The sequence below is a fragment of the Drosophila sechellia genome, chromosome 4 (assembly GCF_004382195.2).
Source record: "Drosophila sechellia strain sech25 chromosome 4, ASM438219v1, whole genome shotgun sequence".
Taxonomy (NCBI): Eukaryota; Metazoa; Arthropoda; class Insecta; order Diptera; family Drosophilidae; genus Drosophila; species Drosophila sechellia.
Window position 1 is genome coordinate 993,747 of NC_045953.1, and position 16,151 is coordinate 1,009,897.

The 16,151-nt window shown below is 32.8% G+C and overlaps 1 protein-coding gene across 3 annotated transcripts in view; it reads right to left on the reverse strand.

Annotated features, from left to right (window-relative positions):
- The window catches only part of LOC6620101 (plexin-A2), a 17,560-nt gene extending 2,019 nt beyond the window's left edge, over positions 1-15,541 (reverse strand). The window contains exons 1-10 of one of the 3 annotated variants that reach the window (XM_032723959.1): positions 15,416-15,541; positions 11,945-13,380; positions 9,608-10,853; positions 7,214-9,547; positions 6,806-7,001; positions 6,347-6,733; positions 6,157-6,287; positions 5,961-6,106; positions 5,695-5,903; positions 2,281-3,286 (exon numbers count right to left, since the gene is read on the reverse strand). In XM_032723959.1, the coding sequence (XP_032579850.1) occupies positions 5,736-5,903; positions 5,961-6,106; positions 6,157-6,287; positions 6,347-6,733; positions 6,806-7,001; positions 7,214-9,547; positions 9,608-10,853; positions 11,945-13,171 (5,835 nt within the window). In that variant the 5' untranslated portion in view covers positions 13,172-13,380; positions 15,416-15,541 and the 3' untranslated portion in view covers positions 2,281-3,286; positions 5,695-5,735. Of the gene's footprint in view, positions 1-2,280; positions 3,287-4,613; positions 4,751-5,694; positions 5,904-5,960; positions 6,107-6,156; positions 6,288-6,346; positions 6,734-6,805; positions 7,002-7,213; positions 9,548-9,607; positions 10,854-11,944; positions 13,381-15,415 lie in introns of those variants that run through there. The other 2 variants (XM_002044278.2, XM_032723958.1) reach the window with 2 other exon arrangements.
- Between the last annotated feature and the right edge of the window lie 610 nt (positions 15,542-16,151).

Consider the following 16,151-nt stretch of genomic DNA (forward strand, 5'->3'; position numbering starts at 1 on the left):
CAAATCTCAAAAATTTTACGAATCCGAAAACCAAAGTACCGATTTTGCGATTTCAAAATCGAAATAGTAAAATTTTTACGAATTCGATTAACGGAACATGCCAAATGGTGGAATTTTTTGGGTAGCAAATATTTTTTCCTGACAACATCTAGGGACACCTTTCACTTTATTACTTTACTTTCAGATGATTTATAGTTTGTAAAGATACTTTACATTTTTATGTAAAATAGTTTAAAACAAGCCCAACGACTTATGCGATAAACTATTTAGTTTTGCGAAGACGAGAATTGTAGTTGCGCCCACTTAAATGAAATCTAAACAAGGTGCAAGGACGAAAAGAATGCGAACAAAAAAGCTAAGAGAATTTTACAGCGCTCACTCCGTCTCCCTAAACCACTTACACTAGGAACCCAGGAAATTTTAAATATCCTAAGTTATCATTGTGCTTTTAAAAGTTTTGGAATGGGAAATTTGGAGTTTACATCGCATATTATGACTGCGTAAATTTCCCCATTTATTTTGTGTCTGCTACCACAGTTTTCATTCCTTTTTTTTAACGATTCATATGCGCATCGATGTCAACTAAAATAAAATACATTCAAAAATCGCCACATAATAAATAGTCAACATGTTCTTAAAAGTTGATAATAAAAAGGCTTATTAGTTCAATATTTTGTATAATTATTGAATCAATGTTTTTAAGTTTGCAAAAAGCGGGCCTGAGTTCCTCAAAGACAGTTTAGCACAGTTTAGAGTTGTATATTTTTTCAAATATTTTACAGACACGTATACACACAGATTAAAATACCATAATTATCATTATAAATGTTCTTAGTTAATACGTGATTTAAGACTGTTCAACGTTTCGTTTCTACAGTAAGTCTGACATTCTTATATATACTTGTTGGAGATACATATACATTATAGTGGACTCGGATTTCTTTGTTTAGATACTTATTTATACCCTTGCAAAAATGGGGAGATCGAATTTATAACTAATAAGATCATTTTATTTTCTCATCAAATCAATATAAATTGGAAAGCATCGCAAAATATTTTGATGTTTTTGCTCTATCGGTAGAACATGGCAGGACAAATAATAAACAAATTAAAAAATTAAAAAAGTTTTTGGAGATTTATTAAGGTTAAGGTGTTAGGGTTCGCGTCGTAAAAAAGTTGTCATTTGAATTGAATTCTTATACAGCCACACGAAAATACGGAAATTTCCTAATCCTAAATAGGAATATACATACTCAGAAGTGTCGAGAACGCTTTCTTTCTATTACACACCATTTAACGATGCTGGTATAAAGTTTTACTCTAAAAGTTACGGATATACAAATATTCATGCTATTTTTTATATGATTTTATAAAATTACAGTTTGTTGACATAAAAGTATGATTGTTTCTACCCTACCACGAAGATTGCTAATTTTCATGACTGTTTTCCATAATCTTTTTTAAAAACTGTGCCCTAAAGATCTTTATATAAATCTTTTCTTTAAAGGTTAATGTGCCAATCTTCTGATGTTTTATATAAATGATTTCTTTAAAGGTTAATGTGCCAATTTTCTGATGTTTCAAGGCTCGCTGTAAACTCTTTACGATTGTACGTCTGTATTTTCTCTGTGGAAATCCTTCTTAAGCACATATTCCAAATAATATATTAAATGTTCCTAATTTAATCCGCACTATAAACAATAACATAATATAAACAAAAACATGACAGAAAGCTATAGTCGAGTTTCCCGACTATCAGATACCCGTTACTCAGATAGTTGAAGTGAGAACGAACGTAAAATTTCATAATTTTTCTGGCATACCGATAGATATTGGAGAATATAATGAGAAAAAATGGGCGGTTTGTGGGCGTTAGAGTGGGCGTGGCGAAGATATATTTATCAAATCGATAGAAATTTACAAAAAAATATGAAATAGAACATAAATAAATAGGGTGTCAGAATGGGCTTGGCAAAAAGTTTTTCGGCAAATCGATAGAAATTTACAAAGACTAATAAAAATATGAAAAAATATAGAAACAATTTCCAAAAGTGCGGGAGTGACAGTTTTGGGAGTTAGAGTGGACGTGGTTATATGGGTCAACAAACTTGTCTCTAGAACCGGTATGTGTAATGTCTCTAGCTTTTATAGTTCTTAAGACGTTCATACGTACAGAAAGACAGACGGACAGATCTAGATCAATATGTGTGTACTTTATATGGTTGGAAACGATTCCATTTACCTGTTACATCATTTGCAACAAATAAAGATATGATTGGATTAGTCATAGCTTATATATAGCTTTTCAAGCTTTTATTCTTTTTATGAGATTTCGTAAAATCTCGGGATAACCGAATTATACATCGAGCTAACGGTGCAATATAAAGAACTTAGGTTATGATTTTATTTTAAAATTATTTGTCTCTGTTTCATGAAAAAATTTCGATCTCTTCATTTTATATTTGTAAGGGTATGTAATCCTCGGCTTTCCGAAGTTCAGTTTTGTTTACTTAATTGGGATATCGATTTGGTGGGAATTTTGTTTTGTGCATATTAGAATATTTAATTTGTGTTCGGAATTACGTTCGCTATCAATTTATTTTGGTACAAATTAATGTTTTTCATTATAGATCCGAGTCATCGGTCATCTACCAATTTCTCAATTCAATAAATATATACACTATTAATTATTAATTTTTACATACATACACAGATACATGTGATACATATTCTTATACATTACGTGGTACAGTTATATTTTCTATTTATAAGTATAAGTTATATTTGCGTAGTAGCAATAAATTGACCAGATAAAATGTTGAATAAAAAAATATATCATTTTTTACTTATAATCGACTTCTGTAAATTATTTAAAATATGTGAACATGGACATTGAAATGTCACAATTTTTTTAGATTTTTTTAAAAAGAACTAGCACAACGAAACCATTTTGTAAGATAATGGTTTAAGATAATAAATCATACCTAATATTACAGCATAAACTAATAAATCATATTCATCCAAATTTTGAATAACAAACAAATAATTCGAAAATAATTAATACAGCTCATTATTTGTTTCATTTATATGTTAACGGGTATTTAAAATGATTCAATTTCTTTCATATGGATTACCAAAGGATGTATAATTATATTTGGATACGTTTACAGTTACGTGATGGTATTCGCATTTTTTATTTCCAAATTTTGTGGGACTGCCGTTGAGCAAAGAATTAATAGGGTTTCAATGCTTTTATCTGTATTAATCATATGGGCAAACATTATATCTGTAAAAATATAAGTTTATATTGATTTCAGGCTATATTTAATAACATATAATAGATATAGGGTTTCAATGCTTTTATCTGTATTAATCATACGGGCAAACATTATATCTGTAAAAATATAAGTTGATATTGATTTCAGGCTATATTTAATAACATATAATAGATATTAAAAGTATTTTACTTTGATGGAATTTTTTATTGTACCTATAATTGTATTAACAACTTTGTCACTTTATAAAGGAATCTTTACAAAAAGTACCCACTGCTTAAAAAAATTATATTGCGAAAATCTTTGTGAGGAAACATAATATCGAATCCTGGCAATGTGTTATATTGTATTTTCAAGATAATCGGAGTACACGCAACAGAGGTTGCAAAAGCAGAACTTCAACGTGGGTGTGGGTGTGCGGAGAGTTTCTAAAAGCTGTAATAGCTTTTCACGGAAAGGATATTTATAAAGTCAGTTAACATGACAGCGTCAATGCCACGAATTCAATTGTATTGGATAATTGTTACACAATTATCTAACAGATTTTTGCAAAAAGTTTTATTCAGTTGTATTTTTTTGTACTTTTATAAATAAAAAATATCGACATTTTCTCCCATAATCCAATATTTTATTTTGAAGGGCCACAAACAATATTTTTAAACAATTTACACAAAATCGAAAAAGGCTTTGTGATTTTCGTTCTATATTGTTATGTTTACCGCAACACACTTTTTTTGTAAATTATTTTAATTAACGTACATATTTTTAAACACAATATTTTTTTAATTGCCCTTAACATCCATATAGAAAGTAAAGAAATATTAATAAAACAACAGTGAAGATTTCTAAAATTCCAAAGAAGCTTTTTTGTCATTGAAAACTGGAAAACCCCTGCGACCCAAATAAGTTCTTTAAATAAGGTATATAAGGGTAACTATTTAAGCGTCCTTTTTTTAAACTTTTAGTCACTTATACTCCTTGCCCATGAAAAGGTAAACTATAAAAACATAAGACATATAAATCAGTATTATTTTTGTATAAATATCACAACGCATAAATAATTGGAAGCATATAATTAATAAATTATTTATTATTAATAAATGTGGCCATATGCTTTAAATTTAAATTTTTTTTGCTTTCACATGAAAATTTTTTGAGGAATAAAATCGTTAAAATGTACAAAATTTGATAGCTTTATATTGTATTGTATTGAATGCGACTTAGAATCATCATCTTTAGATAAAAAACGCGGAAATCGTTTTTATCTTCAATATGGGTAAGAAACGATATAAATATAAACCAATTAGTTTATTTTTAGTTTAAATAAAAGTCAGTCGATTTTTTAGTTAGATTACTTGTCTTGCATATTAGATCTTACATGAGTTTACTTAAAATAAATACATACATACAATAACATACTATAAGCAATTAATGAGCAAATACGACATATACAAATGATTTTCAAATTGTTGCATCTGGAAAAAACAAAGAATGTATTAGAAATAATGGTTCAGTAATTTTCATTGTTCAGGAAACCTTCGCAAGTACAAATTGGAATGATTTGACTTAATTTTTGACTGTTTAAAAAGTTCGAAATTAAAAAAATGTGAATACTAAGTTAAAACAATTATTTTCTCTTGATACTTATCGGTGCAAAAGAATTGAAAATAAATTTACAATGTAAAGCTTAAAAGTTACACGAACCGATAGTAACATTTAACAACAATAAATAAATATGGCTCTGCACGAGCAACTGATAAAGAAAGTCAATTAATATGTAAATTTAAAACTATTCACAATTAAAGTTTATGTCAAAACAAACAGGATTTTGGGTTTGCAACTATACGGATGATCTTCACTAAAATAGCAGTGTAATTAAAAATAGCAAACAAAGTTCAACATTACATGGATGTAACCTAATTCTTCCTATTGCACTTTCCACGACATTACGTATATTCTTTTTTTTTTTGAGTGAACCACTTCTTAGTCCATTTGCTCGAATATTTAGGATCTAATGATAAGGATATTTATGGACTTTTCGTTAAACAAAATCAAACACTGCTACTATAATAAACTGCTAGAAAGCTATGAACTTACTCAAGAATGTAAAGAAAATAAGGAAAACTGAAAAAACTATCTACATATACATTTTATTTTACAAGAAAAAGTGGAATGAAAAGTCGATGCCCATAAGGAACATGCAAAAATGTCGTTATATTTCTTGGTATCTATTGCACTGCTATTTCATTGAACACAGCTGTAAATCCTTAAATGTGTTTGTTTTATTATTATATATATAATAATTATAACGCAAAGTAATTTAGTTTATTTATGAAAGTATTGCCCTATTCGATATGTTTTTTTATATCATGTGTACCGTTCTTTAAAATAATTTCTAAAATCTTACACATAAGCTCACTTTTTGTATTTTGTTGTCATCTTGGTAGGATAGCGCAGCTCTTATTCTGACGACATTATGTTGTGAACTTGCTCTAATTTAAAAGCCAATCGCTGCTTTTGCGAAAATTCATCCTCTTCAAGTGTAACAGTTAGCTGTTCATTGTACTTCACAGCATATGTGTATAGCTCATGTAAAGCACAATTCGTATTAAATTCTGTTGTGTGCAGCTGCAATAAAAAATTTAATTTATACTCGGTCTATTATCGCTTGTTGTTAAAACTAACCCTTGACTCTTCCGCAAGCATGGCGTTCATGTCCTGATCTGAAATGGGGGACATATCCCGAATGTCTCTATAATAGCGATCTACCCATTTTCGATACTCTGGTATATCTTTTGCATACAGAAGTTTCGAGCTTGGCGAGTCTTTCCCTAAAAAAAGATTGGTATAATTTGATTAACCGAAGAGTAATAATACTTACCCAATCGATGATCAGAAGTTGAACAAGAATCCATAAAAGTTTGAGCTACTACTGACAGGCAGGAATCCACTATATTCGACTTATGGATGTCAAAGACAAAATTTGGATTTTTAATTAAGTTCACCCAAAACCTACGAATACAATAATATTCTTAAGAAAAATTTGTCTAAAAGGAATGAATCATACTAACCGCAATGGTAAGCTGTTACTTTTCCAAGTATGCACAACTTCTGGATCAGTAATACCGTGCAATTGAGCTTGATCGTCAAGAAAATCAAACATGTACTTTATAGCTAATGGGAGTGCCGATCCACGGTGAGCGGTGCTAAATATCGTTTCAAAGAGATCATCTACAAATTTCTGAAGCGTTCCTTTAGTAGCCAAAAGTCTGGTTAAGTAAATCTCTGACACTAATTTGTTAACCCGTTCCCCTTCTTTTTGCATATCACTATCATGATGTTTCACTAGATGCCAGTATCTCAGACCATTTTCATGCATATCATTGTTAAGTGGACTTCCGGCACGGCTAAATGTCGGAGAGGAGGAGGTGTATTTCGATATATTAAGAGTTTCATACCTAAGATTGACAATAAAATGTTTTAATTTTATGTTAAAATATGTATATTGATTCTTATGAAAACAATCTTACTTGTGCGATTTTTCATTTTTGTCCGATAAAATACTGAAGTTGTAAATGGAACTTTGCTTTGGTACTAAGCTCAGCCCGGCTCCATCTGGAACATTATAGTGCTGCAAAGTGTTGAGTTTTTTCCATTCGCTCTCCGTTTTTGATGTTACGTCCTCATCGTACAGAATTACTCGCCCAGTAGCGCCTGTTCTCCACTCTAAAACAGAAATTAATATGAAAAGTCAACTAAAATCCCTTATAAATAAAAAAAAACAATATCTTGTTTCTGTATATTAACAAATCAAACTTGTCGAGACCTGACCTTTATATATATAGTGTGACCAAAAAAAGGCTATATTTTTAAATATATATTTAAAATATAAAATAAATGTATATAAAAATATATGTTTTTTTATATCATTTACTTACCTAAATCTAAGTCATCCTTGCGAGGTCTTTGGCTTGATGGAATGTTTCTATAAATGGTTTCCAAGCATTTTTCTTTAACTTGTCCAATTGTATCGCAATCTAATACTTTAACAGATACATTTTCGGTGTGAGAAGGTAACATATCCAAGTTATTGCAAAATATTGGCTGCTGTATAATGCTTGCGTAAACGTTCATTGGTCGAAAATCAATAGACTGTCGTATAAGTTTTTCCTCACTAAGAGAGTACCTGGCCTCATGTGTGCAAGCGTCAACAGGACCCTTGTCTACTTGTCCTTTCACAGCTCGGAAAAGCATATATAAAGGCTCGCCAGCACATTCCTTCAAAAACTTGTAAAGAAGGAATGTAAACCAAGCACTTAACATTTTTTCTGCCACACTTTCAGTTCGACGTAGTAAGAGCTTAGGATGACTCTTTCCTTCTATACATTTTTCGATCAAGTCTCCCAATAAAGTTTTTAATATATCTGTACAATATTCTAATTTAGATTGCAGAGTGACCATTATTAAGGAGGCCACATTAACTCGTTCTCGCATTGAAAAGTATCGGTTGGACTCTAGGGTTCGTATAAAAAGCAGCAGAAAAGTTTTATTCATGATTAGTTGGCCAAAAATGCGTAAGCCTTTTTCTTTCCGAAGAAGCTCAGGACGTTCCCATTGTAGTACAATATGGTCTTCATGATTTGGAAAAAGAATCTTCATTGCATATGACCGGTAATCCAAAAATGGAATCCCCCCGGAAGTAAGATCACCTGTGAGATCAGTCATCTCAGTTTGGAGTTCGGCAAAGGCCTCTTTACATTCAGCTGCGACACGTAGCTCCAGAATGTCCATCTGCTCCTGCATGTTACGAAGAACTCGGCTCGATTCCGAACTTTTCTTTTTATAAGCCACAAGCAAAGCGACAAAAATCAGCAGTAAGATAACAATTGTGGCTATTACAGCAAAAATTACATTTTCTCCCCAATCCAAAATGATGTTAGACGATTCGTAGCTAAGTATACCGATACGATACTCTAGCGAAGTTCCAATACGAACAATAACTTCAGGTCCATTGATGCTTTTGGTTGCTGTTGCTTCAGAAGGAGGTCTACATGTTAGTTGTTGTCTTGAAAGTGATGTTATATTGCAAAATCCATTTCCTATCTTTACTTCTACATCACTTTCTTTGCAAGCGCGATCCAAATTTCGGCCATTTATGGTTAAGTATTCACTCTTAAAGTACTTAACTCTTTCTTCAAATATGAAATACTCCGGATTGGGATAAAGCTCAAAATGGTTGTTATGAATCTTAGATAAATTTTGAACACGCAAAACATTGTCCATTAGGAATCCATATTCAAGAAGAATTGGCCTTTCCGCTTCAATAATATGACTGTCCACATCAACAACTGGAGATGCACATTCCATTTCCGTATCCGATTGCACCCGACATGGGCTTGCATACATCTCTCCATTATACACTACATAAATATTGGGATTCTGTATACTGGTAAATTGGGTACCCGTTACAGAAATTCGAATACCGCCTGCTGGTATTCCTTTTGGAACTTTTATTTGCCCACTTGGTCCAGAACTAACGTGTTCAACTGTAGGATCCAGTACATATTTAAAATTGTAATCATTAAACTCTCGGGGCCCATTATCAAAAGACATTTTCAGTCTTCCTTCAATAATACCAGGAGAAGGAGAAGTGCGACATATTGCTTGAGAAGAATCTGTGCTCAGTATTTTACAAGGTAAGTGATCGTTTATGGATGCCTGTATGCGAGAGCCGGCATTTAAGTGCTTTCCAGTTATATGTATTTCGGTTCCCCCGGAAGTTGGACCGAACTTTGGATTAAAATCCAAAATTTTCGGGTCAACGAACTCGTAGTCCTCTTTGGACTCACCACGATAGTCCCCAATTTGTACCACTATTTTGCCATTTCTATACATCTGTTCTCCAGGACTATCCACGGTACATACTATTTGCTTTGTGTCAATATAAAATTGGGGAAAAGGCATACAATTTATACCAGCTATTCGAACTCCTGAATAAATATCATTATAGTTTTTGCCTAAATTAATTCCTCGTATTGTTATATTTGTTCCTCCTTCCCAGGGACCTGTTTTTGGTTCGAATGTATGAACTTCAGGGTTTGGGCAAATTTCACTTCGATTTAACCAATCAGTTTTCCCCTCTTTGTTTTTATTACATTGTTCTTCAACTTCGCATGTATTAGTAGACGAACACCATCCGCAATTGTACTTTTCAGATAGGGCCAAGCATATACCACAGCTGTCGGCCATTTCTCGACATCGATATATAACAACTGAAAAACATAAAATTTTAAGAGTAAAATTTTAAAAATCTTATTCTAAATACAACTCACCATGTATATTATGAGGATTGTCAAGTGGCTTTGACCCGCCCCATATTACAGCGAAAGTTGCTGTCAAATTGGGCGATCTAGAAGTGTACTGAAATTCCATGCTATCGCAGTAAATGGTGTCACCCAACAACTGAGCGTTTAAACTAGTTACACGTCCCTCAATATTAAATTGACAAACGAATCGCGTTTGAACTATAAATTGCCCAATAATATGAACTTTTACTTTAATAGATTTGCTTGTACCACCAGCGACAAGTACTTCACTTCCATCACCTGTAGCGTTGATCGTTGGACAAAATCCGGGACCTGATCTGTAACTAGGACCTATCCGGCTAACACCTGTTACTAAAATATCGTTGCGGCAATTTTCAGCTGTGTCGTGTGTGCACCTGTGAGCTTCGACACACCAGTCACATGGAAACTCCGAGGACACACAACGTGTACATGAAGAGTGCGTACTGCAATCAAAGAAAGTGAAATCCGTGGACACTAAGTCGGGTCCATTTCTGGTGCGAACAGATAGTTTGGCAGTAAAGTGATGTTTTCCTTGTTCAATTTGGGGTAGCATATCCGTTCGTGGTGTCGTGCAGTTTACCCCATTTCTTTTTTTTGTAGCATTAGTGAAAAGAGCTTTATCCTCTGTAGTAAATGCACATATTAAATTCTCTTTTAGTTGAGGCAAATGATCTATGATTAGCTCTAAAGTTCGGGCTGTAGTACGTTGTAGCTGGTGTGGCACAACACTTGTTATTGTTGTACATTTTCCTGTTTTATAGCTAACCCAATAGAGAGGATCGTTTGCGTCGTCTTGGCAGTTGGAGCGTGGGCTACATTTGTTTTCCAATGAGCACCAGCCACAATATGGATCTCTAGCACCTAAGCAATCTCCACATGTTTTGTAATCTGAGCAATCAAATACTTTAACCTTGGATACTTTTGTTTTGGACATGACATAAATATAAAGGTTTTGGTTGTCAAACTGCATATCCCGATTAATTTCAGACCCTACGTCTACTGCAAAACTAGCATACTCGTTGGCAATAGATGAAGACTCGATTACAACTTTCTTGAGGAACCCATCGCTGGTCCCCACGAAAACAACAGTATACCCGCTTGTACTCGTAGCAGCAACAGAAGTTAACTTTGTGTTAAACATGGCCACCGGTACTGAAGTAATAGGGGTTTCTCCTCCTAGAGGTGAGTTTACATCTAATCCACAGAAGTCCTCTCCAATGGTTTGCAGTTTCTGAAATCAATTTGTCAGAGTCCAAGAAATTACCATTAAGTAAATGATATTTCATTTTCTCACTAAGAATATCCTAAGAATTGCTTAGGATATGAAATTTTATAGAGCATAATAACTATACTATATATATATATATATATATATATATATATATTATTATATTATTATATTATATGTTATTATGCTAACTAGATATATATATATATGCTTGATATATATATATATATATATATATATATACTATAGATAAAACAGTCCCTTTTTTTTACATTTTAAGATTGATTTGTTAGAATATACGTATATCGCCTTAGCACATTATATGCGAGAATAAATTATTTTAAAATGCCTTTTTCACGAATGCTAATTCTGGTGGTCATCATAAAAAAACAAGAGAAAATGCTAGTCGAGTTCCCGGACTATCAGATACTAGTTACTTGCCCGGTTTGTTGGCCACGCTCAGGCAACATGGGTCAACAAACTTGCGCCTATGTCTCTAGAACCCGTATGATTATTCTCAACCTAGTTTTTATAGGTTTATTAATAGACCTCTACGTTCATATGGATGGACAGACGGACAGGGCCTCGGCTATTGATCCTGATCAAAAATTATATATGTACTTTATATGGTCACAAACGCTTCCTTCTACATTTTCAAAGACTTTAGTATACCCTTTTACTCTACGAGTAACGGGTATAATTAAAAAGAATCAGACATTTTTCGAAACTGCGTAAGAGATAGCTTTGCAACATTTAAAAATCAACTTGGATTATTTGGTTAGTCTTTGGGTTATATATAGTTATAGTTCCTGAGATCAAGGCGCTTATACGGAGAGACGGATATGGCCAGTTCGACTCGTCTATTTATATATACACTTTACACAGTCCGAAACGCTTCATTCTGACTGTTACATATTTTTCATCGAATCTAGTGTACCATATAAAATAATATTTCCAGTAACGTCGGACTTAACTATGAAGGGCTTAGAAATAATTTAGTAAACACTGAGCACTTAACAATAAGACATTACTTTTTTTGAACGGATTTTCCTCTGAAGCTATATAGATAAAGGAGGCAATAAAACTATACTTACCGTTAAAACACAGGGCATGCTGGGTGATATAAAGTCCAGGCCCCTCATGCCACTTCCGTTAAAACAGGATTTTATGTTTTGCATAAACTTTCGACGAATAGATTTTAATGAGTAAATGCAGAGTCCAGAATTGTTCGTTGGTGTATTCCCTTCTCCTTTTGAAAAAACAGCAAAGAGGACATCATCCTGAATAGATATACCCAAGCTTTGAGCCAGGTCTGAGCTAGGTTTTCCCAAAAATCCAGCTTGAACCAAGTTGAATTTAGTCCCGCCTTGAGCATCACTTATACATTCCACTGGAATTTCAGTGTAAGAATAATAGTTTGAGTCTTCCTGGCATATTCGTACGAGTTTCGTTATGTACTCTTTAGGAGAAGAGTGGTGACTGTGCTTTAACTGTGTTGTTAGAAAGTAAGAAAATCGCTCAGAACTGAATCCATAAACATAGTTGACAAAATATGTTTCACGTGCGTATGAGTTTATAAAAGTTCTCGTTCCAGTTGTAACTGCCGAAGAAGCAATCTGAAACATTTTAGTCTTTTCGAGAGAGCGGGATGCAACTGCGGGTATTTCACTGCGGTACGGTGAATTATTTGTGTATGTAACTCCGACGTACATCACATTTGTCACCGGATGTTGCGGAGGTCCCGGCGCAATAAATGCTACGGTTGAGGAGTTGGCATCATTTGCCACAACAGCATCAGGAACTTCATGCTCAATTATGCTGACATTCTGAAGATTACGAACTGTGCATGTACCTTGGAATAGTGATCCGCACGCAATAAGTCTTGAAGTTGCACGATCAATGAGCAAGACCTTATTATAATTGTCCGTCGGACTGCGAACAGCATTTAATGGACAATCAAGAATGCTACACTCGACGGAATCATTTTGAGGCCCCGTTTTCACAGCTTCGGAAAGCTCCAAATCAGGCGACAACTGATACAACCTGTTAACACCACCAACAAAGACTCGTCCAGTAATGGTGTCCACTAATAGGTGATTCAATTTGGTGTCAAACGTAGCTACATTTGTAATCGTAGAATTCAGATTCTTTGCATTCTTTATCGGTGCATATGCATTAGTCAAATTTATCGACTCATTTTGTGCAGTCGTCTTGTCAGACCATATATTTGCTGCTAGGGTTTGACAACCTGCCCTTGATGGCCAGTAATCATAGTTATCTTTAAGAATTGCTATTAACAACACACTAAGAAAAAAATTCATTTCCACAATCGCTCCTTAAATAGGGCGATCAAAGCTACCTTATTTATGAAATTGTTACGTGTAAGCGCTTGTATGTCCCTTATTTATTTGAAATTTTAAGTAAATATTAAAATTTCCTTTAAGTTGCTGTCATTCCTGCAATTTTTATTATCCGTTTCATTCAAGATAGTTTAACTTGGAGCAATAACTTGTATGACCATCATGTAAACCTGAAAAAACAATGGGGAAAGTAGTTATATATGTATATATGTATATATAATATAAATATAAATATACATAAATATATTTAATGAATGTGGCGAATGCGTTTTTAAATTATTTCCTAAAGTATTGGATTAATTTTATTTTTATACCCGTTACTCGTAGATTAGGAGGGTATACTTGATCCGTTGAAAAGTATGTAACAGGCACGAGAAAGCGTTTCCTACCATATATAGTATATATTTGTACATCGAAATCTCAGGAACTATAAAAGGTTAAGATTCAACCTACAGATTCTTGAGACAAAGACGGAGCGCAAGTTTGTTGACCAATGTTGCTACGCCCACTCTAACGCCCTAAAACCGCCCAAAACTGACTAGCCCACATTTTTGAAAAAATTTTTGGATATATTTTAATTTTTAATTTAATTTAATTTGTCTTGTAAATTTATACCGATATGCCAAAAAAAAACGTATAGACATGCCCGATTTAACACCCTAAAGTCGCCAAACCTTTCACGACCACACTTTTGAAGAATTTTTATTTTTATTTTTTATTTATACTCCAATATATATCTATATCCAAGAAAAATTTGGTGCGTCTGGATTAGCTGCACAGCAATTTTTTGGAAGTTTACTTCCGTGGAACATGGGTAGTTTATAGTTTAAAACTATGTCGTATAAATAACGAGTCGTTATAATTTTGAAACCATATACTGGCTCAACTACCTAATTTTAAAATCTCACCCAAAGCATAATTTATGAACCAACGTGCTCTACCATTCACAGCCTCCAAATAGAACTATAACTGACCAAAATATATTCCTATACTGCTCCAAGGGCCAATGTTCTCTTGCAAGCTTTTACGATTTAGCTGAATATTTTCCACGCCATACGGTCTAAGGTCTAAATGTCAATGAAAAATATTAAAAAAAAAAACACAAGTGTATTGTAAAATACTGCAAGCCTGGTTTAGGGTGATTAAATTTGATAACTTCACCTTCCTAGAGAGAACCTAAGTAAGTTTAATAATGTATAGAATAGAATGGAGAAAATACTAGCAATAACTAGCTTGGCCGGATTTACTATGTTGACCGCAACTGTACATACGTATTAAACATACATCCATATCATGCTATAAATATTAATGATTGTCCGAATGGAAATCCCATTAGCTGAGAAGTTTCCTATGTATGCTATATAATCATATCTCGTTTTTACAATTATAATTTTCCTCTATCTAACACATTAATTGTAAAACTTTGAACAAATTCATTTCCAACCGTTTAACTTTTTTTCCACTTATGACCTCGGGACTTATTCAAAACCTTTTCCTTATAGAGAATTTATATGGTTTTACAGTATATTCTCACGGCTATTCCAGGAATTAACCTTTGTGTGAGCGTACACAATATTTGGTCATTTCATTGCAAATGAATATTTGCACATTGCACATATGTACATACAAATTTGGCCAGCGCCCGAATTTAAATACATATAATAAACCGTTAACGGGAACTCAATTTAAATGTAGTTAGGCAAATATTATTGAAAGGAGTAAAACTGTATCTTTTGCAATTGCAATTTTTGGGATGTTCTGCTGCACACACATCTATACATAATGTGTACATTTATATGCATGCATATACATATGTATAAAAAAATTTTTATTTTGCTGCAATCTTTCCCAATGCATGATGCATTTAATTTCGTATGTGAGACACGCAGCTAACAATATCTTTAAATAAAAGCCAAACATAGGCACTTCTTAAAAATACTCTTTACGTAAATATAATATATACTTTAGTACATAAAACAAAATTATTGCATTCCCGATTTTAATTTTTACATACATACAACATTGTATTCAAGTTAAAGCAAATTTGTATTTTCTTTTAAACTCTAAATCAATGCAATATACACTGGAATGTTAAATGATTTTATTGCATTTTATTTAAATATTTGGCAAAAGACAATTTTGTATGTATATCTAAATTATAGAACGGCTATAGCTTTCTATTGAACCATGGGAAATCCGCCTTACTGTTTGTTTTCCTATATTTCACTCATTAACTATTATTTCTTTACATCGCAAGTCACTGGACATAATTTCTGTCTATTTGCGAAATACACTACACTTTAATTTACACATCATTGTATGTAAATGTTATCGATACTATAAGACAGAGGCGAGAATTAAACAACTAGTTGTTAGTTATAAGACCCGTTCATACCTATCACTATCGATAACTCAATTAACCAATAATCGATGACACACTTAAAAAAGTTGTGTACTCGAGTACATGGAAAATGTCTTGTTTTGCTGTTTACGACTCGTGCGAAATTCACGATAAGTGAATAAGTAAATTGGAAGGGGTTTGATATCCAAGCTAGATAATATATACTTTTTTTTTATTTTCTCTGTAATTTCCTTGGGCATTCGTTACAGATAAAATAAATCTATTTAACACAATAGTTTTCTTTAATATCTATAGATAACTTATGTTAGTGTGAAGACAGTATAAAGGTCTGTTCACATTGAAAATGTAAATTGGGGAAAATATTGGACTTAAGAATTTCATGCCGACAGCTCCTCAATGCACTGAATATGTATGCGCAAACTGTATTATCAAAAAATCCGATATGACTAAAATATAGGGGGGTAAACAGCTTCATAATATATAACATTGATACAACCGTTCGACCTTGAATAAGCATACATTTGTTAATTGTCTTTATACATGTTAAATTCGTTACTATTATAATATTTTTTAAATGTT